The 22,598-nt window shown below is 42.1% G+C and overlaps 1 protein-coding gene across 6 annotated transcripts in view; it reads left to right on the plus strand.

Moving 5' to 3' along the window:
* RALYL (RALY RNA binding protein like) overlaps positions 1 to 16,448 on the plus strand; it is a 257,854-nt gene extending 241,406 nt beyond the window's left edge. For 4 of the 6 annotated variants that reach the window (XM_081205063.1, XM_081205060.1, XM_081205061.1 and 1 more), the window contains exons 7-9: positions 825 to 938; positions 4,931 to 5,109; positions 5,470 to 6,289. In XM_081205063.1, coding sequence (XP_081061189.1) covers positions 825 to 938; positions 4,931 to 5,109; positions 5,470 to 5,505 — 329 coding nt within the window. In that variant the 3' untranslated portion in view covers positions 5,506 to 6,289. Of the gene's footprint in view, positions 1 to 824; positions 939 to 4,930; positions 5,110 to 5,469; positions 6,290 to 13,523 lie in introns of those variants that run through there. The other 2 variants (XM_081205059.1, XM_081205064.1) reach the window with 2 other exon arrangements.
* The last annotated feature ends 6,150 nt before the right edge of the window (positions 16,449 to 22,598 follow it).

Below are 22,598 nucleotides of genomic sequence, written 5' to 3' on the forward strand. Positions count from 1 at the left end.
AGGACTAATCCATTCCAGATCCCCCTCCTTCCACCCAGCAGTAGGGGTTCACAGAAGCTGGTGCAAAGCTCTGTCACACTGCCAGGCGGAGGGGGGAGATTTCCCCCCTGCCTAGTAGCAAAGCTGGATGGCAGAACGCCTCCCCTCTTGCTGACTTGCTCAGGAGAGGAGGCATTTTGCAGAGCTTTGCTGCCAGTCCCTGTCTGACGTTAGAGGCTGGAAAAAGCAGTGGCAAAGCTGGATGGTGGAACAAGATGGGTCTCACCTGAGGCAGCTGCCTCACCCAGCCTCATAGGTGGTCCAGCTCTTTTTTTATACTGCACAGTGGTACCTCTGGCTACAGACGCTTCAGGTTACATATGCTTCAGGTTACAGACTCCACTAACCCAGAAATAGTACCTTGGGTTAAGAACTTTGCTTCAGGATGAGAACAGACATCGCGCGGCGGCAGCAGGAGGCCCCATTAGCTAAAGTGGTACCTCAGGTTAAGAACAGTTTCAGGTTAAGAACGGACATCCAGAATGAATTAAGTTCTTAACCCAAGGTACCACTATACTTGCATGAAAAATCCCAAACACTTTGCAAATGACATATTAGTCTTTTACGTACATGGATGAACATAGAAATAGTGTCATTTGGGGCAAGGGCTGAGAGGTAATATACTAACGTTCTAACTTACCCTTCGCTGAAAAAATATTAAAACATAGAAATAAAAATCTATAAGGCTATACCTTGAACTTCGGTTTTCGCCTTTATCGCCTTTACCTTTGTGTTGAAATATTATTTGTGTCATAGTTGGTACCTTTTGTTCTTTTTCTCTTCAGTGAAATCAGATGAGTTACAAACAATCAAGAAGGAATTAACTCAGATCAAAACAAAAATCGACTCTTTGCTAGGGAGGCTGGAGAAGATTGAGAAGCAGCAGAAGGCTGAAGCTGGTATGTGGAAATAATCCATAGCTCTTGGCAGCTCATTAAAGAGTGAATTAATTCTGTGCAAAGTTGTGAATCATATCATCAGTTCTATGGGAGAGGCAATTTTGGAAATACTGATGTGCTCACATTTAGGACCAGAAAGAGGCTTTTTGAGTACAAACTTATAAGCCACTAAGCAACTAACAACTGTTTAAAGACTAGGTTTAGCTATTCTCTTGGCTGCACCCATACACCAATTTACCTGGGAGTAATCCCCACTGAATTCTGTGACACTATTTCAGAGTAGATAGGCCAATCTTACAGGTCAATCATGCATATGAGTGCACAGTCATTTCTTCATCTCCCTTTTGTCTGCTTTCAGAAGGTTTGAGGTTCAATCCCATGTATTTCCAATTAAGAGGATAATAAATAAGAATAAGAAATTTTATTTATACCCCACCCTCCCCAGCCAAGGCCAGGCTCAGGCCGGCTAACAACCAATAATAAAAACAAGTTGATTGAAATACAACGTAAAAAACAAGGTTAAATACAACATTAAAACATTAAAATGCAGCCTCATCACAGGAGGAGAAAGGAAAAAAGAAAGAGGGGGAGGGAATCAAATTGACTCCAAGCCAAAGGCCAGGCAGAACAACTCTGTCTTACAGGCCCTGCGGAAAGAAATCATATCCTGCAGGGCCCTGGTCTCATGAGACAGAGCATTCCACCAGGCTGGAGTCAGTGTTGAAAAGGCCCTGGCTCTGATTGAGGCTAATCTAACTTCCTTAGTGTCTGGGACCTCTAGGGTGTTGCTATTTATGGACCTTAAGGTCCTCCGTGGGACATACCGGGAGAGGCGGTCCCATAGTTAGGAGGGTCCTAGCTGGCATTGGGAAAGATCACGCAAAGCACTTGGGAGAGCCACAAGCAGGTAGAGTAGACAATAATGAATTAAATATTCCAATAATTGACAAATATTCCACCCTATGAAATAAAGAGGCTGCAAACTGTTTTCTCCTTGACAGGGTGCAATTCTGGTAATATTTACAAGAGTGTTGTTGTTTAGTCGTTTAGTCGTGTCCGACTCTTCATGACCCCATGGACCAGAGCACGCCAGGCACTCCTGTCTTCCACTGCCTCCCGCAGTTTGGTCAAACTCATGCTGGTAGCTTCTAGAGCACTATCCAACCATCTCGTCCTCTGTCGTCCCCTTCTCCTTGTGCCCTCCATCTTTCCCAACATATAGCAGTTTTTAAATTTTCTTAACTGCTCTTCATGCAAAAATAGATTTCAGTTTGGTATATAAAGAAATGAAAATTTACTGATGCCTGGGTCACAATAGCATCTTGCACTCAGAATATGCCATTTGGAGGGCCACAGGTTCCCCATCTATGGACTTGCTCTGCATAATTGCTGTAGATTAAAATAAAAACCTAGAATATTCATTGCAAGGGACTCTGATTAGTGGTGAATTTGGAAATGTATGTATCCTTGCACAGTGCAATGGAAAATCTATTAATTGCATGCCCTCTGACATGTCGCAGGCATCTTCTGTGCCATGTTCCCACGTGAGTCACATACCCACACAAGAGCACGGCACCCAAAAACAGGATGTCCCAATTTAATTGGGACGGTAGAGGGGCATGCTATTACACAAAAACATTAACACAAATTATGCACAAGTTCGTATGTTAAACATCGTTAACATCAAAACATTGCAAAACAAAGCACTTTCCTTCTGGGATGGCAAATCCCATGAAGGAGGAGTCAGCATAAAAGCTATTAATATGCAAAGAGCCTCCATGAGAGCAGGAAAAAATTATGGGTTTTTGTGTGTGAAAAAGGCTTGTGAATTCATTTAAATACAAATCAGATCTTAGACTGTCATTCTGCACTGACTCATAGACAGCAGAATATAAAAAGATAGCTCAGAGCATGTTAATCATGACTGAACTGACAGGTGAGCATTATTATTATTATTATTATTATTATTATTATTATTATTATTATTATTATTATTATTATTATTATTATTTATCAATATTAATTGATTAATCGCCTTCTGCATAGTCGCCTCAGGGCAATGTACAAAAAAAAAAACCCAACCTAGATCCTTTTCAATACTGGTTATGCTACATGATTGGGTGGGAATTTGAACCCTGACCAGAGTGACACTTTTGTGGGTTCTGGGTACAAGAGAGGGAGAGGGAGAGATAATCTATTCTGTATCATGACATTTAAATTCATAGATGGTATAATGCAACCATAGTACTTTTGGGTACCAGTGATTTAAATCATGTGCTGACTTTGTCTTCAAAATCAGTGGGATTTAATCCTGCTTAAATGGCTTGATTGTGAACTGATATGCTTGATATGTTTCTGCGAGTTGCAACTGATAAAATATAAGAATACCAAATCCTTTTTATCTGCTAAAGGCTTCCTTCTGGTCCTCCCTGAACAAAAAACAATCAGCTGCATTGCAAAGGAGAACGACTTGAAAAGTGGCAGATTTTTAAGTGGCAGATATTTCAAACAATCTATTATAATAGGCAGAATATACAGCATGAGCTGCTTACATCCAACAGTGGGAAGCTTAAGCAAACATAGAAATGAAAAACAGGGAAAGTTTTAATGATCTTTTATGCACTATACTAAGGTCTGTCTCGCTTATCTTTATGGAAGTTATAAAGGGACAGAAAAGTAATGGGTTTATACTCAGATGTCTTATTTTGCTAATTAATTATGTGTTTTAAAGCTGGCAAGCTTAACATAAGTCAACAGTGTGATGTAACAGCAAAAACAGCTAATGCTATTTTAGTCTGCATCAACAGAAGAGTAGTATCCAGATCAAGGGAAGAAATAGTACTGCTGTATTCTGCTTTGGTCAGACCACACCTGGACTACTGTGTCCAGTTCTGGGCACCACAAATTAAGGATATTGACAAGCTGGACCATGTTTAGAGGATAACCAAGATGATCAAGGGTCTGGAAACCAAACCTTAGGAGGAGCAGTTGAAGGATCTAGATATGTTTAGCCTACAAAAGAGGAGATTGAAAAGAGATACGATAGCCATCTTCAGATATCTCAAGGACTATCACATGGGTGATGGAGCAAGGTTGTTTTCTCCTGCTCTGGAGGCTAGGACCCAAACCAATAGCTTCAGAAAGGAGATTCTGACTAAACATCAGGAAGAGCTTTCTGACAGTATGAGCTGTTTGAGAGCAGAGCAGACTCCCATGAGAGGTGGTAGACTCTCCTTGCTTGGAGGTTTTTAAGCAGAGGTTGGATGGCCATCTGTCATGGATGCTTTAATTGAGATACCCACATCACAGGAAGTTGGACTAGATGACCCTAGGGATCCCTTCCAAGTCCACAATTCTATGATTCTACATGGCACTGAATGATGACAAATATCAGAAGCAGTATGCATGTGAATACCAGTTTCTGGGGATCCCAACCAACTGAGTATTACTGCATTTGTGTTGTGCTTATGAGCTTCCCAATGACATATGAGAACATTGTGAGAATAAAAATTTGGACTAGCTAGGCCTTTGGTCTGATCCAGCAGGCTTCTCTTCTATGGTCCCTCGTTACATTTTCACATGCATCACTGCAACCGTGACAGTATGAAATTTACTTTTAGAAAGATAGCTCAAATGCTCAGGAGACCAGTATCACTTTCATAAGCATGTAATCTTGGTCATAAATATGAGTCTGAAACTAACCCTCCAACTTGCTCTCCTCTTCCAACTTCATCATTCGAAAAGCATCCTTTTAAACTCAAGGGGATTTCAGAAATAGTTTGTGATGGTGCACAGGGAACTTATGTTCAAAGGCAAATATCCCGCTGGGCATGTATCAGCCTCTTAGCAAGCCAAAAGAAGATCTCTGAACCTGGGTGATATATCTGGTCTCATTTGGGGATTCAGAGAATGTATTCTGCTGTCTATAACACAGTTCCATTTCTGGAAAAGGGGATCTTACTTAAGCTACATTTTTCGCCTTTTTCTTATAGAAACCCAAAAGAAACAAATAGAAGACTGTGCAGACTTGATCCAAGAGGAATGTATATCAGAGAACGCTGACAATTCCACAGAGGATCCTATAGAAGGAGGTTTAGATGCAGATGGAGATGGCGAAGATATGACTGATGGGATAGAGGAGGATTTTGACGAGGATGGAAGTAACGAGCTGGTAAGAAATTTTAAATAGTTGTATATGTAAGCTAAAAATTCAAGAATGAATGTAGAAGAACAGCAAAACAAATGCTATTAAAAGCTGATATGCTGTTTAGAGGTCCTTTGAAAAACTCTTAAAATGGTTATAATGGCAAGCAATGTTAGTTCTTTACATGAATTCCCATCTGTGATGTGGTGAGATACTTTTGGGTGGAGCAGTTTAAAGGGCACACAGTTCTTGAAGGCTATCAACCGAAAAACATAAAACATACCCTATGCCAGTTTCATAATCACATTTACCAGTAGTAAACAGTTCTGGAGGGTCTCACCTTTGACTAATATGCTTAGCATAACAGCATTTCTCTTTGATTCACAGCCCAGCTGGAATGTGGACCACTTTAGTTTTCGCTGAAAAGAATGGGATGAAATAAATTTATGGAGCTTGATCTTAACGTACGTTTACTCTTAAGTCTCCCTGCATTTCTTGAGGCTAACTCTCAAGGAAGCACGCGGCCTCTCAAGCTGGGAGGATGCAACCTAATTCTCACTTGCTTTGTGGCGAGATCGTTCTGCATGATAAAATACAGCACACTTCTCTCTCAGAGCTGTAATTTCACTAGCACTAGTCCAGCTTCAATGACATGATGTTCCATCTCCATGTAACGGAAAGGGATAGAAATAATCTTTCTGTGAGAATGACAGCCTCTTCTTTTAAAAAGCACCAGCAACAGTAGTAGATCTACACTGCTCTATTAGAGCGAGGAAAGCATAGCCTGGAATAAACTCTGTTTTTTAATATTTAATTTGAAGGACAAGCCTTGATTGTTCTTTCCTGTTTGGGATGGAAAACACAAGCAAGGCTATTTATTTTTTCATCATTGTTTCATGGACTCCTTTAATTTTTTAACCCAAAAGGAAGTTATTTTGGGGGTATGCACCTTGCCTCTCCAGCTCAGCCACACGGAAGCAATTTTCAGCAGCAAGCATGTCCTCCCTGCAGCAAGGTTACTTCCATCCCTTTTTATAATGTGTGGACAAAATGCTGCTCTTAACATTTCAATGGGGTTTTTTGGAGAAACTTTAGGTCTGTACCAGGAAGAGACCTATTTCCGGCCTGACGCAAAGCTATATTCCCACCAGGTAGGGGTGGGAGGCATTCTCAGCTTTTATTCTCTCAGTTTCTCCTTTTTACAATCTTTAATTGCGTTCTTCACATTTCTGTAGCAATTTGCAATTTTAGAGTTAATTTCTCCTAATAAGCATATTTTAATGCAGTTTTGATTAATGTACACATATTTTGCAAGCAATTTTCCCTAATACGTTTTGTGTATTTTATGCTGTGATCTTCAGATGAAGGGCAGTATACATATTTAATTAATATAATAAATATGATACAGTGCATTACTGTATGTTATTTTCATAAATATATGTCTATATGCATTTCCCTGTATATATTCATTTTTGTAAACATTGGTTGGAGAACTGCCCTGCAAAGTTTGCATAAGTGTGAATTTTGTAGGGTGCCTGTGTTTTCTTTTTCATATTGCTTCAGAAAGTATGGATTTGATAGATTTGGCTTTAAATGCAAACTGAATTGAATTCCTTCCCCTCCCACCCCATCCCTACCTCTAGGGTGTACTCAATCCTTGAAGCACCTATAGGGTGGTGATGGAAAATAGACCCACTCAGGACCATAGTTCGGTAGTTCAGTAGTTCAGCATCTGCTTTGCTGATCAAAGTGGCTGGGGCTATCCAGTCAGATGGATAGGGTACAAATAATATGATTATGATGATGCAGAAAGCCCTAAGATCAGTCCCTGGCAGCTTGGACTGGGAAATAATTCTGTCGGAAAACAAATGGCTGGACTTTTCCTGTACTTCAGTCAATACAATGGAATCTTTTAAAAGACATTTAGTTAACAGACATTCTTTGCATGTTCCATGTATGCACACAATGTTTGTGAGCAACTCCTAGCTTACTAGTAGCTTACTCCACACAGATTGCACCATATTATAGGCACAAGCTCTGAAACTTGTTGGAAGACATAGTGTGTCTCATGTGGTGGCTTCAGAGCTAGCTTTTAGCACCCAGTACCCATGTGTCCTAGCAGGACCCACCACTGATGCCTGGCCTTGGCCCTGCTTGGAAAAATGCTTCCAGCCTGATACCCTGAGCAGCAGCAGGTGGCTGGATCTAGCTGCCATTTTCATTTCCACAGTATGTCTAACATAGCATTTATCAGGGCTGTGTGAGAAATTAATTTGATTGCTAAAACCTGACACCCGGTATGGCTTGGAGTGCTGCTGCCTACCACTGCTAGAGAAGCCCACCAGGGTCCCGGTGACTGAGGCAGATCACCAAAGAGAACTTCCCCCCAGATCCCTCAGTGCCAAAGCTGTCAAACTCTGGTAAAGGAATTCAGAACACAGTTTGCCAACCAAGCATCTGCAGACACGAGTGTGCCCAACGGTATGAAGGATATCAATATAATTTCCCTCAGAAATTCACAATGCAGAAGATGGGGAGACATGCCTGCACTATTTTGTATTTCTGTCCCCTTTTCTCCTGTTTCAGATGTGGCAGCCATTTTGTGTTGTGCCACACATCCCATGGCAGCCATTTTGTGACTGCTACCCATAGAGCTGTCTCAGTCCTGTCCTACAATGAAATGAACCAAAAGAAGCTGGAATTCAAGGGCTTGTCTCCTTATGTGAGAAAGTGAAGTCTGAATAGTACATATGCTGTGTGAACAAAGCATATAAATTTAGGATGGTGGTAGTTCTTAAATTATAGGTATTTTAGCCCTGCTGTTCCAAAGGAAAACTTTGCAGTAGACACAATAGCTGAAAGTTGTTGCTTGCAATGAGATCTCTTCAAGTTGTAACAAAGGCAGCGCTCCTAACAGTTTATTGATTTAGAAACTGATTTCAATCCTATTCATCATCCTTTCCCGTTATTTCTGCGAAATAGATAGTGCCTTTCAGTTGTCAGTGTGTGTCATCTTGAATCATAGCAAATAATTATTGTCCTCTATTAAAAACAAAATGACATCTGATAAATTACTGAGCAGCATCGGGGTACTTTTGATCCCAGAAAAGAAAAGATATTTCTAATGAAGAGGAAAGTGAAATAGATAACATACACAATGACTTGTAACTTGACAGTTACAAGATATCACTGTATGAGCAAAAGAAAAGAAATAAGATGTTCTCTGCAGAATATATTATAAATCGGGATCTTCCTAACAGAAAGCATGGTACTTTGGATAAGATGTGAGTTTGCCCAAATGTTTCAGGTGTAATACTTTTTATATTTCTTTAGGTATTGTATGTTGTACATTCTAGTCACCCATGCCACATTACCAACTCCTGTAGATAGTGCCTACTGAAATGGAGTGAAAGCACAAAAACATTCAAGAGCCAATCTGCAGACTGGGTGAGCTATGTTTTAAGAAGGAAAAACCTGATTCTTGGAAAAACTATCACATCAGGAGGAAAGTTTTTAACTAGAAGTTTTTTTAAAAAAGTTTGGGCTGTTTTTTTAATTGGGAAAATATTGTAACATGTAATCCTCCCTGCCAGGACACTCTGAAGTGATACAATCCCAGTGGAGCTCCATTGCATAATTATTCTAAATTTGTAGGCTGGTTCTGGCTCAAGTTTCTCACCTGTATTTCAGATTTACTGTTGCAACCAATTAATTTTTTGCTGAGGGTTTGCAATATCTCCTTTGCAGCACTAAGGGAAGATACGCTGGGCTTATGTTTTATGTGCTCCAATTACTTTGGGTCCAACTTACTTACTTATATATTTTAACTTTTTGAGAGATTCTTTTTAAAAAAAAAATGCACTCATTGAAAAACGTTACCATTCAATTGTGGCCTGAATTTCTCTTCACTTCCAAGATGTTTTCCTTAGACATAACTGACTCTCAATAACCATGACTAAAGGAAAAACTGCTGCAAAAGTTGGAACACGATTCAATGGCAAATGGTTCAAATAAATGGTTCGCTAATGCTGTGCCTTTTCCTCCTTTGCTTTTATCTTTTAAATTTAAACCCAGTCCTCACTCAGGGACTTTACTACCTCAGTTTACTTCCAAATGCATGCAGAAGACCCCAAGTTTATTCTCCAGCATCTTCAGAGAAGGCTAGAAATTTCCCCTGCCCGAAACCCTGGAGAGCCCCTGCCAGTTGTGTAGACAGTACTGGGCTAGATGAACCAATGGTCTGACTTGGTATAAGGCAGCTTCCTATATTCCTAACTGTTTCTACATTAGCTTAAGCTGAAGGTTATTTGGGTAAAGCACACTGAGTCACTTAAGTCTACAGCTCAGCTTCCCATCCCTGCAGATACTATTCCCACCACTGGCTTTCCTCTTTCTCCACTTGCGCAGCAAAGTTTCTTCATCCTTCATAGCAGATCAGCTATTACCTAGTTGCAAAACTAGGTAAAAACCCAGGGACCTTTGAACATTGTTGCATCTCTTTGCCTACAGTATCATAGGCATCCATTTTTCCATTCTTCAAGTAGCAGCGAAGTTCAAATTTTTTGAACTTGGACCTTCTGTTTTCAACTGCCCAATCCAACAATTATTTGTCCAATATATGAATGAATGGAGGTTCTTGTGCATATTTGTATACGCTCTGCTGCATGCAAAGATTTGCCACTAGCATTAGGTGCAGAAGAGAACCAGACAGCTTCAAACCGTTTGTTAAACTAGATTCAGGCTGCAATCCTATACACACTTACCTGGGGTGAAGTCCCATTGAACTTAGGGGAACTTACTTCTGAGTATTGCATGCAGAAGTTCCCAGAATTCAACACCTGGCAGCTCTGATATTTCAGACAGGTGGCTTTCCAAGCTCTACCTGAAGATGCCCGATGTTGAATTCTGCAATACGTGGGCTCTACCACTAAGCTACAGCCCTTGCAGTAAGCTCACTTTGTCCTTCCACTTGGAGCTCTCCAAGGTCCTGCAACTCCAGCATTACCTAGACTCAATCACCTTCAGGCAACTTGGTATACACCAAATCTAGTTAGCTTTGGCAATTGAACTATGTGATAGGCCCTCAGAGTATTCTTTGAGGCACTGATGAACTGAGTCCTGATTACTGGTTGCTAGCTTCTTCTCTACAACCTTCTATGAATTCTTATTCCTTATGGCTTCCAGAAAGCAGGCAAGTGACTTGCATATCTTCTTAACTTAAACATCCCACTTCAGAAAGTCCTCAACCAGAATCTAGGACAGCCTATCCCTGTCAGATCCCTTGAGATTCGGTAATCTCTGATACAACCTCCAGTTCTTTCTACATTTTTAATATTTGGTTAAGGGACATAATATATTTTCAGGATACAGTAACTGTTGGCTTGCTATGGTTGGCTTCTTTCATTTTCAGTAATGAACGTCTGATCATCATTTTCTGACACCTCTCCATTATGGAAATATTGCATGTTTCATCGGTGTCCAGATGAATGGAATTCTGCTACAATTTATAACCTCAAAGTAAAAAGGCGAGCTGAGAAAAGAAAGAGGAAAAAATGAGACTGATGTAGAAGAGTTTGTGAAATGAAAGAGGGAGTAAGAGAATAATAGGGAACTGAGTGGATATATCCAAGTATCACCTGATTCTGATAGTTTAAGCATTAAATAAGCTTAAGCTATCATTTCAATTTGCACTTCATTTTTCTGGGGGGGAAAGCATCACTAAGAGCAAAATTGAAAATGTACAGGCAAATCATTATTGATGGGAAGAAATCGTAAAAATTAAAATACGCAGTTGAGAACAGGTCCAGCTTTTCTATTGTTCTTTTCCAAATGTGTTAGTAATCCTTCCTTGACCTTTCACACCAGTGACTTTCAAGTCCATCTTCTTGTCACTTCCCTTATGCAAACTTAAAGCAGAAAACCTGTTCCTTCTCCTCTGTGCACGTGTGACCTACTTTAAAACAGTTTCGAGTCTCCAGTTTCAGTATTTTCCCCCTCATGGCTCTCACAAATTTCCCCCTCTATTCCTTTCCCCAAACAACATGCACACTACCTACCTACTTCTTCTGCCTTATCAATCCTGAGTTGCCAAACGTGATACCTCTCAAACACAAAGGGGTTGTATTCACCTAAATCCTACTCAGAGTAGACCTGTTAAAAGTTAGCCATATCAGTTAATGTCAATGGGTCACTCTCAATAGAATTAGCATTGAATCCCCCCCTCCCCAGGCTTCTCTAGTTTTCAGCAAGTTTGCCTGTTAAACACAACTCAACACAACTGACTTAAAGGGATCCATTTTACAGTGCCGTCAATAGAGTATGCAGTGCAAACTTTCAGTTTTGACTGCTGGTAGCTCACAGAGGAGATAAGACAACTCTTAGCACTATATGGTATTATTGTTTGGGTGTTTGTGGGCTTAAGGGTAAAGGACAGACATATGCAGCTGAAGTTTTCTCTTTCTCTTGTGGTTTTTTTTTGGGGGGGGTGAACATAACACTTCTCCAAAAAATCTGCTTAATTGATGAAATGTTGGGTATTGGGTGTGTTGAGAGTGTGCATTTCATGGCTTTAAGTGACAAGGACAAATTATTGGCAGAGTTGTTAAATTACAATATATTATAGATTCCAGGTCTATGGTTCTATATTTTGTTTAATGAGGTTCACAAATATGCTATTCGGTGGTGGTGGTGTGTGTGTGTGTGTACATGCGCACCCTTTTAGCAAATCTGTATTTTCAGTCATAATCCAAAGCAAAGTGGATCTTTTTTTTTCCTTTCAGGTGATATTTTTCTTTACAAGAACACCAAATGAAAGCCATATGGTTTGCTAGAATTTAATTTGATTCCATCTTTGTTGTGCGAGGGTGTAATTTATATAATTCCTTAAAATAAACGATTTCCCCCATAAATTAGTCATCTTGTGGGTTTTCAAAAAATGTCACAGCTGCCACACAGCCAAAGATAAATTATATAGAATTTAGCTGAATAGAAAGAAGCAAAATTAGTTTTCTATTGCCTCAGGTTAATCAGACCCCTGGGGGAAGTGGGAGGGAGACTATCACTCTGGAAGTAATAAAAACGTCTTTTGATGTTAAAGTTGCTCAAGGTTCTGTTACATTTTGGCTGGTCCTAATAAAAGTATTGCCATACTATGGTTTTGGGGTTTTTTAGGTGATGACTTTCCATGCCACCCTACTGAAACATGCCAGATGTGCCCAGACAGAAAATTCTGTAGCCATTTTGCAGCTTAGTGAATGTTCAACACAGCTTCTTAATAACACCAAAAGTGTGTTCACCCCTTGGATCCAGACAGTTCATGATGCTCTTTCCTCATTATAACCTGCAGAGCCTTTCTGGCGGGTACAGCGGGCTTGTGAAAAGATCTCCAATAAATAAGCCGAAAATCTGTTGCTCTTTGTCTTCTATATAATATGAGAGCGCAATTAGGGAAAGGGAAAGAAAAGACTAAAAAGAGCAGGATTCTTTGGAGCTGAAAGGTGTGGAGCAGCACAGGTTTCATTCTCACAAGCTCTATAGAGCTCCTTCACCACAATCAGGGCTATCTCTGACGCAAGAGGAAGGTTGGAGGAAGAAAATACATTTCTTCTCTATAGAGATAATTCCGCCTGTGAACCTGCTGCTAAAAATAGTTAGAAGGCATTTATGGTTTAAACGTGAGCTGGACCCAGCATGTTCTCGAGCATGTTTTCAAGAGTGGGTGATGTGGAAACAGCCCCACATTTTTGTCAACCTCTGCACAATATGCAGGAAATATTAATGCTTTTGACTCTGTGGTTCCACCACTTCAGAAACAACTGCTTGGCCAGCCTAGCGTGTGATTAAACTATAGCACCTTTATTCATTTTTTATAACAGGAATCTAAGTTCTGTGGCCTTTTAAATGTGTTGAGGGGGTTATTGGTTCTTTTCTCTCTATTTTTGTTACATATTTTGTGTTCTCATTTTGTGTTTTTATGTTGTGAACTGCCCTGTAATCTTTAGCTGGTGGTATACTAAATCAATAAATGAAACGGGGCAATTTGCATTGGGTAATTGTTAAGAAGGGAGAAAGGGGTGAGACATTATGGCAGAGCTTTCCAAAGTTTTCATGTTGATTACACGCTTTTTGCACGTGCATCGTTTCACGATACAGTAATTCAATTTTACTAGCAAACCGGAGGTTAAACTAGCCCCTTTCCAACCATGGGTGGAGCGCAGGGAGCGTTCCTGCGACACACCTAAACGCTGCAGCTGACACACTAATGTGTCGCGATACACAGTTTAGAACGCTCTGCACTATGGTGCTGATCCAGATTAGATCCCCACCTCCAGCTATATTTTTACAAAGGATTCCCTGCATCACATTTACTTTTGCCCACAGTCTCCTGTCACTGTCTCTTATTCAAAATGTTATCAAATTAAAATTTGCATTTTATCTTACAGTTTCTACAGATCAAATGAATTCGGAATGACATCCAGTCCCTTTGGAAACCAAGAACATAATAATTCACAGACTTCCCCATGTGGAAATGTGAGCTGCTGTTTCTTGCTGGCTAGCAACATCTTTGACTCAATTTTTATGGGGCGGGGAAATGAATTAACTTCTTGAAATGGACATTACCATTCAAAACTTAGAAATTCCATTTCTTATATGTTCTAAAGCTGTACAATTGTCAGATTTATATGGTTTAGATTGTAAATGTGTTTTTTCCTGGCTAATTATTGGTATTATTTTTTTAATTTTGATGTCAGAAGGCCAATGAATTGTATGATAATATGAAGGACATATTTAAAATGAAGGAGACACTGTATACAAATGTATATTTGTAAAAGCTATTTTTATGATTAGCATGTTTTATGGTTCATCATATTAAAAGTCAGGTGATATTGCACTTAAATGTTTACAGCATAACGAAATGAGATCATGAAAGATTTATGATCTAATATGTTAAATAGTATTTTAATTATTTGTATTTATTTATATTCCTGTTTTAGAGCCAGTGCATTTATTAAGAAGTAGGGTCATAATGGAGGTCAAAGTAATATCCATGCCCAGATTTATTTATTTTTTACAACACATCATAATGCCAAAACAAATATAATTTGGATATAGTAGTTTTGTGCACAATATATATCCCATTGAAATCAATGGAATAACTACCGCTCATTTCAGTACTCTGAACTGTGCCCTCAAATCTTAGGATGCGATAAACCTACACAGATACATTTGCTGCTCTCTGACATAACCATTTGTCAGACAGAATGGATTGAAACATGATTTTATTTCTTTTAAAAAGAACAGTAATACTAAAACTTCCAATAGTGTTTGTTGCCAAATCGAAAGTTGGCATGTTGTTCGATTTCATAATTACTCCATAACCCACATTTTCCAAATTGCCAGTATTGAAGTTGCATGATCATGGCGGTATGTTTGGGGTTGGCAACCAAGCTTTGTAGGTAGCTCCCCATAAGGTTAGTCCAATGACCTGGACTTATTTCAAACCAAACATCTATAATACTACCACAGTTTGCCTGGTGTTAAAATTGCTTTGAGCGATTTGGATGCTCCTTCAGTCAAGCACCTAACTGAACGGAGAGGCCGTTCAGATTTCTTCATGGCATCCATGCCAATAAAATATGAATGAGGCCCTGGATTGTGCAATATCTTTCTCTGCCTTTGTTTCTCATTCCTAAGTGTTTCTTGTACTCTCAAAATAAGGCTGCCCAACTGTATGTTAATTTACTCTGTGGTATCTGTATAAACTCTTCCCCACACCCCTCACCAAATCTGGCAAATTTTTCCCCACATGCTAATTGGAAAATATTTATAGATACACTTAATGTTGTACAGCTGTGACTGCTTCTGCTCCAGGGGAAAAGCTGGTGATTTGACAATGCTGAAAATAAAACTGCACGGATCAGAAAAGTCTTTCCACCACCTCAGTTTCTCTCCTCTGCTGGGAGTACTGTACCATATACCTCTGCACACAGGGAAAATGGACCAAGAGTTTTGGGTTGTTGTTGTTTTTTTTCCTTTCCAGAATTCCTTCATTGTCTTTTGACATAGTTCAGTTTTATGATTCCTAAATAAAGCTAAAAAATAAATTTTAGCTTTTAGTAATATTAATATATAATTTCTCTTAAGTTTTAATGAGTTTCCCTAGGCCAGGGTGTTCTTGTGTAATTAAATTATTTGGCCATTCTTAACAAGATTCAAGCCCCTTTCAGATGGGTGGGGGGGGGGTCACACAGTCACTGAACATGTGGGGAGGGGGGTATCACCATTCTGTCACACACACAGGTTTGCTACAAACAGGCCGCTGCCCCCACCCACACAGACTATCTGAAAGGTGCCTTACACACTTGACAATGATACTTTTTCAGAGTACTTTCTCTAGTGCATAGATAACTCCCCCCAGTTTTGAGAGGCAGAATATTTATTTCCCACGATTTCGTGTCATCTTACATACACCTTTCCTACAAATGATTGATAGTGGCAGACCTATAAACCACAGCGCAGAATACTTCTGCCGCACGCTAGTTTGTTAGCACAAATCATTTGTACGATATGCATTAAGGTAGGGACACGGACCAAAGAATAACTTGTCGTTCTGATAACCTGGCGAGCAAATCTGAATAACCCCAAGTTAGAAAACCACCCCGGTCAGCTGGGAATATGAACCTGTCAGATACAAAGTCAGGCTTATCAGTCCATCTAATCCAGTACTGCCTGCCCTAACTGGCAGCTGTCTGAGGCACAGGTCTCCCCTAGCCCTGGCACCTATTTGTTTGTGAAAAGAAGCTGCTCTACCTACGTGTGCCCCAGTATATTGCTTTATTACACCATTTGCACTTGAGCATGCTGGTTTCCGTGTATGCACTTTCTTCTTAAGCTCATGCAATAGTTAAAAAAGGAAAGGTTCCCCCTCCCCCGATCCCAAATCTAGCATGTGGAGCATGATCCAGCCTCTCCTTTACTGTGAGTCCATCAGCCACATACCTCTGTGACACAGGGGACCAAAATTGTCTCCATTTGCAATCCAATGAAGGAAACCAGATTTTTTTTTCTCCTTCTTTTCAGTTTTCTGTATCCTTGCATTTAGTCTTGTTATATCTTTTTGTCTACAACAATTATTTCCAAGCAGGGAAAGCGGTTTCTAAAACGTCGAAAAACGTCATTACCTGTACACACTTTCTGCAGCCCTTTTCAAAGCCATGGTAGTTTTTAAACAACTATGATAGGAAGTTTATTTGCACTGAATATATTGCCCATGTGTTCTCGTGGAATCATTTCATGACGGTTCTGTTCCAAATGTTGTAACATAATTTTTACATTCCTGTAAATAAATATTTTCTCTGACTAATGCACTAACTCTCTTTAGTAGTTCCTGCTGCCAAGTGCTGGTTATAGATATATTCAGTCTGCTGTGCTGTACACATTTACCTGAGAATATGCTACACTGAACACAAAGGGTGGAATTCAACGGTGCATTAAGGCGATTGTTTGGTCCGCACGATCATTTCTGCTCGACAGATGGAACGATCTCCCCTCTCCTACCCCATCACTGTTCTGGGGGTCCTCCTGAGCAAGTTTGGGGATAATGGAGAAGCAGGGTCGTGTTGTGCTAATGGGGGTCTACTAGTACAACAACTTAGTTGAATCCAGCCCAATGGAACCTGCTTTTGAGTCAGGATGCCTAGGATTCAACTGCAATTCACTTAAACTACTAGTCCATCAGAGCAATCTCCATGAGGATAAAGCTATCAGTGGCTACTAGCCATGATGGGAATGGTCTACCTCCACTGTTGGAGATAGTATGCCACTGAATACCAGTTGCTGGGAATCACAGCAGGTGAGGAGAGTGCTATTGCATACAAGTTCTGCACACAGGCTCCCCACTGGTACCTGTTGACCATTGGGAGAATACAGTGCAGGTGGACCTTTGGCCTGACCCAGCAGGTGCTGCTTATGTTCTTACTGGGTTGTGGGTTAGAGGATAAAGACACATGAACAACCAAACCCCAAGCCCTACTGGGCTCATGCCAGTCAGCTGGAAGGTGAAAGATGAGTGGCAATCCTTCTCTCCTCTCAGAGGGCTTAATCCCCTCCCTTGAAAAAAGGATTTCCTTCCAACTGAGATCAACAAGAAGGAAATTAACTACATCAGCTCCAGGGCTGTAGTTTCCCCCTCCATTCCATGTGAGAGAAATGGGAAAGCTTGGGATCCTGTGGATATCTCCTAGAACATCCCTGGAATCCCTTTTCATTTACCCAAGACCCACCTGACATCTAATTGAGGGGCATGTGGCTGCTAAAACAGTGCAATGTGCCTTAGCTGAATGTTCCAGTGACTGCTTCTGATGCAGCTCAGATGTACAGTCAAATAGTTCCCATGGCAGAATAAATAAGGAAATCAGAATTCCGGGTCCTAGTGCCCTATCTTATGAGATGGAGTACCTGTGAAGCTGTTGATGCCAGGCCAAACCATATAGTTGCTTTTCAGGATGCAAAATAGTCTATATCTCTGCAGCCAGAAAGGCAAGTCTGTGGATGAGGCGGTAAGGAGGAAGCATGCAAAAATAAGGCTCAACTCAGGAAGGCTAAAGAAGTACAGAAGGCAGACTCAATCAATAGGATTGGGCCATGATCTCCCTTTGTATGGAGGCGCTCTATGCTAATAAGCCCATAGTATGAATGTGCAGCTCTTTCTCATGGACATCCAGCACAGAGACATCAGCTTATGTGGCTGCTGATGGATAGAAGAAGAGTTTGGATTTGATATCCCGCTTTATCACTACCCGAAGGAGTCTCAAAGCGGCTAACATTCTCCTTTCCCTTCCTCCCCCACAACAAACACTCTGTGAGGTGAGTGGGGCTGAGAGACTTCAGAGAAGTGTGACTGGCCCAAGGTCACCCAGCAGCTGCATGTGGAGGAGCGGGGAATCGAACCCGGTTCACCAGATTACGAGACTACTGCTCTTAACCACTACACCACACGGAGGCAGAACAAGTCTCTATTATGGCCCTGGAATCCCACCCCAGCACATGCAATCTTTGATTGCTAATTGGTGCTCATCTGCCCTCATATGTAGAGGTTTCCATATTCTTGTACATCCTTTATTGTATATGCTCACGATCATATGCAAAGCTCCATGCATAAGCCCATGTGTTGTGTGTTTCGTACAGATAAAAATGTTCAGCCTCCACCCTAACTGATGCAGCCACATTTGCTCTATATACAGTGGTACCTCGTGTTACGTACTTAATCTGTTCCGGAGGTCCGTTCGTAACTGGAAACCGCTCATAACATGAGGTGTGCTTTCGCTAATGGCGCCTCCCGCTGCTGCCGCACTGCCAGAGCGCGGCTTCCGCTCACATCCCGGGGTAAAGTTCACAGCAAGGGGCATCTACTTCTGGGTTAGCGGAGCGCGTAACCCGAAGCATTCGTAAGGGGGACGGTACGTAACACGAGGTACCACTGTATGGCAAAAAAAAAAAATCTGGGGAGAAAAGAAAAGAAGCAGGAAAGATAATAATCTCTGCTGAGTTGTATTTAGTTTTACTTCAATCCAATATTATGTCGCTTGCAATCAATATGTCACTCCTATCAAGAAGCACGTTGGCTCCATCCAACATGGTTATTTAAGGAAACAAGTTTCGGAGACCTGCTGCAAAGGCTCATGTCTTGGAAACCCAAAGTAGTTTTTGACAGCAAACTAGATAAAATCAATTGCAGTGATTTCAAGGATGACTTGCCTTTTAGAGCTAGTTATCCCTCTCGGCTTACTTGAACATTGCTTCTAAGTGAATGTTGAACTTTTGCTTGCTTGCTTGTCCTCCCCCCCCCCCCCCGGTTTGGACAGAATCAACAGAGCATAAAAGCAACACCCTCCTGTCACTACCAGCTTAATGCTGGCCATTTGGACCAATTTATTGGGAGCTTTGCTTTGGACGATCCAGGATCCGTAACAAGGCAACCAGAGAGCAGCGAATCAATAGGAGCAATAGAAGAAATGGGATGGAGAAACGCATCCATGTAATTGCACACAGGTGGTTTGGAAGGCAAAATGTGACGTTGATTGCTCTATCCAATGCAGAGTTCACCAAGGGCAGGAGAGTGACGTCAGAAGCACAGCCTGCCAAGTCCAAAGTACAATAAAGTTTTTGAAACAATATCTAATGGCCAGCTCATAGTTTGGAAAAAGTTCTCTTTGCAACATGCCTCATTCAAATGAAAATGGGGAAGTATGGTAGCATGTTATCTTCTTTTTTGGTGTTTTGTTTCATCTAGTAACCCTTGAAGTCAAAGATGCCCTGATCTCTGGTTTCCTTGAACCTTCACTAAAGCAGCTGGCGGCTGCAATAGCTCAGCACTGCTGGTCCTGGTTGAAAACCTGTTGGGTTCCTCCAAACTGGTGGGGTTTTTGTGGGTGGGTGCAACATGTCCTCATCAGGATATTTGCAGATTTATACTGGACCACCCACACATCATGCTACTTGATTAGTTGTTCTGTGAGCCTTCCCCAATGCTACATTATTGTTGGCAATATGGGCTACAGTGCAACTGAAGCAGGACAAAAAGACCTCAACACAGAATATTTGTGGTTTGAAAAGCTATGGGATTTCAGCAGAAAGTTGCAGGATATGCACTGACTGGAAATGAAGCAGTGAGACAGCCCCAAAACCTTTGCAGGCCCAAACAGCATTGAAAGTGGGATCGTGTGTGACCACTTCAATCATATGGTGAGCACAAATCATCCCGGATGCACAATTCAAAGGATGTTTGGAGGAGCCCTTAGTACATTATATCCAGACTTCCAACAGAATGCATAAGGAGTGCGCTAAGAAAATAGGCTATTTGGATATGCATTGGAAGCAGCCAGCATGTAGATCAGAATCTGCTGGCAGGCCTCTGACATAATACAATCCTAGGCATATTTATTCAGCTGAGTTCTTGTAATTGTGTGTTTGTGTGTATTCAGATTGCAGTGACTTGCAGGAGATCAACTATTGTGCTCCAGGGGGTTCCCATAGGACATTGAGGTGAAGTGTGCATGCACACAAAAGCTTATACCAAGATCAAACTTAGTTGGTCTCTAATATATATATATATATATATATATATATATATATATATATATATATATACACATATACACACACACACACCTTATTTTTCGCCCTATAGGACGCACTTTTCCCCCTCCAAAAATGAAGGGGAAATGTGTGTGCGTCCTGTGGGGCGAATGCAGGCTTTCGCTGAAGCCTGGCGAGCGAGAGGGGTCGGTGCGCACCGACCCCTCTTGCTCTCCAGGCTTCAGGAAGCTCTCCACAAGCCTTGGGAGCCCGTGGGAGTTCCCGTCAGGCTCCCTAGGCTTGCGGATAGCAGCCTGCATCTCGAAGCCTGCATAGCGTGCCCCGGGCTTCGGTTCCCCGACCCGGTTTGGAGGCTGGCGGTGGGGAGAAGCGCGTTTCTCCCTGCTGCCAGCCCCACAAGCTCGGGGGACAGTGGGGAGGTGGAGCGCTGCCATCCCACTGTTCCCCGACCTGGTTTGGGCTTCAGGCAGATATCCACAAGGCGTGGGAGCCCGGCAGGAAGTCACGCCAGTCTCCCAAGGCTTGAGGAGAGCTGCCTGTTCTGGGGGCTGGGGTTGGGGGAAACTTGGGCTTCCCCCGCCTAAACCCCGTGTCTGGGGGGGGGGATAATTTTTTTACCCTTTATTTCCCCCACCCAAAAAAACCTAGGTGCGTCCTATGGGCCGGTGCGCCCTATGGGGCGAAAAATACGGTATGCACCAGACCAACACGGCTACCTACCTGAGTCTAGGACTTCATCCTGATGCATAAAGCACCAATGCTGCAGCAAGCAAAGGCTCCAGCAGCTCAGTCAGCTGCTTGTGGCTGGAAAGCCAGACAGGATGTTTGTGACTGTTGCCATGGAAACAAAGGGGCAGTCCATTCTGTACTGAGCACCAGATGTTAGCTCAGTGTGTGTGTCATATGTGTGTCATATGACCTGTACTGGAAGTACATGGGTGGAGTTTCTTCTTGCTGTTGTCGAGTGCAGACATGTTTCTCTGTACTGATATGAGAGACAGAAATAAAGGATGTAAATAGTTTTCTGTCTGCTTCTTTCCCCTCCCTGGGGGACACCAAAGGGGAGAGAGGAAGAACGGTGTGTTCCTCTCACACATCTGAGAAGAATCGCCGGGACCTCGCCTGCTTATCAGCAGAGTGGAGACGCGGGGAGGTCGACAGGAATATCTGCCGGTGCCTACGCTGTGGCACATTCCTCTGACCCAGGCAGAATTTCAATAGTGGCAGCCTTCGGATGGTTGCTGTTTTCTTCGATCCATCGGACATCTGCATGAGAGGCTGGTGAATTGTCCTCCTCTGCTCCATGGAAGCCTGATTTGAGAGGCTGATTCTCTGCAGCCAGAAGCTGACCAGAAGAAGCTGACAGCCAAGCCGATGCTCAAGGTATGAGACTTTTAAGGGCTTAGAAGTGTGAATGCAGAATGATTCATTCTCTGCTTCACGGAGAGCGTGTGTGGGAAAGCAGCTCCAACTTAGAAGAGGCCTGCATTCCAGGCATTCTTGTGGTTTCCTGTCCGAGGAAAGGAATGCGCTGTTGCTAAGCAACGCACTTCAGTGAAGGCTGTGCCTCAGAGAGGAGAAATGGAAAGTTACTCGAGAGGGCTGGACAGTCAGACTATGCCTCAGAGAGGCGAAAACAAAGTTTTGTTATGACTAGGTCCTCACGAACTGCTGGAAGGGACTTTCCAACGCAGCCAGTGTCAGAGTTGCCAGGTGTCAAGAGAGTAAACAAGCCAGCTATTGGATTTTAGAGGCTTGTGTTTCTGAGTCAATGCAAGGACTCAAAATGGATGCCAAGAAGGGGGGAGGCTTGCCTTCTCCACCCCTCCTGACCAATGACAATTATTCATCTTGGTCTGTAAAGATGAAGGCCCTGCTGCAGAATCAGAGACTGTTTGGGGTGATTGAGAATCCCATCCCAGCAGCACCAACGCGTGCTTGGGAGTCACAGAATGTGAAGGCTAGGACTGCTATAATTCTGTGCGTCTCAGATCATCAATTGGTGCATGTACAGCATTTGGAAAATGCGCAAGAGGTTTGGAACACGCTGCGTACAACGCATCAGAGAGATGCCGGTTCTTCAGCGTTGTTGTATTTTGAGAAGTTGACCAATCTGAGATTAGCGCCTGATGGAGATGTTCAAGCGCACCTGACAGAAATGAAGTTCCTGCGTCAACAGATGGTGGAACGCAATTTCCGTCTACAGGAGGAAGTGTTTTGCTTCATGATGATAAACAGCCTGAATAGGACTTACAAGGTTGTTGCCAGTCAGCTTGGTTCGCTACCTGCTCAGGATCTGACCGCGGAAAGGGTGTGTGCCGTCGTCCTGAACGAACACGACAGACTTGCTGCACTGGAAGTGAAAGACAGAGGGAGGCAAGAACAGAGTTCAAATCTTCCCACTGCTGAATCTACTGGAG

The sequence above is a fragment of the Podarcis bocagei genome (assembly GCF_964188305.1).
Source record: "Podarcis bocagei genome assembly, chromosome: 8".
In the NCBI taxonomy this organism is placed as follows: Eukaryota; Metazoa; Chordata; class Lepidosauria; order Squamata; family Lacertidae; genus Podarcis; species Podarcis bocagei.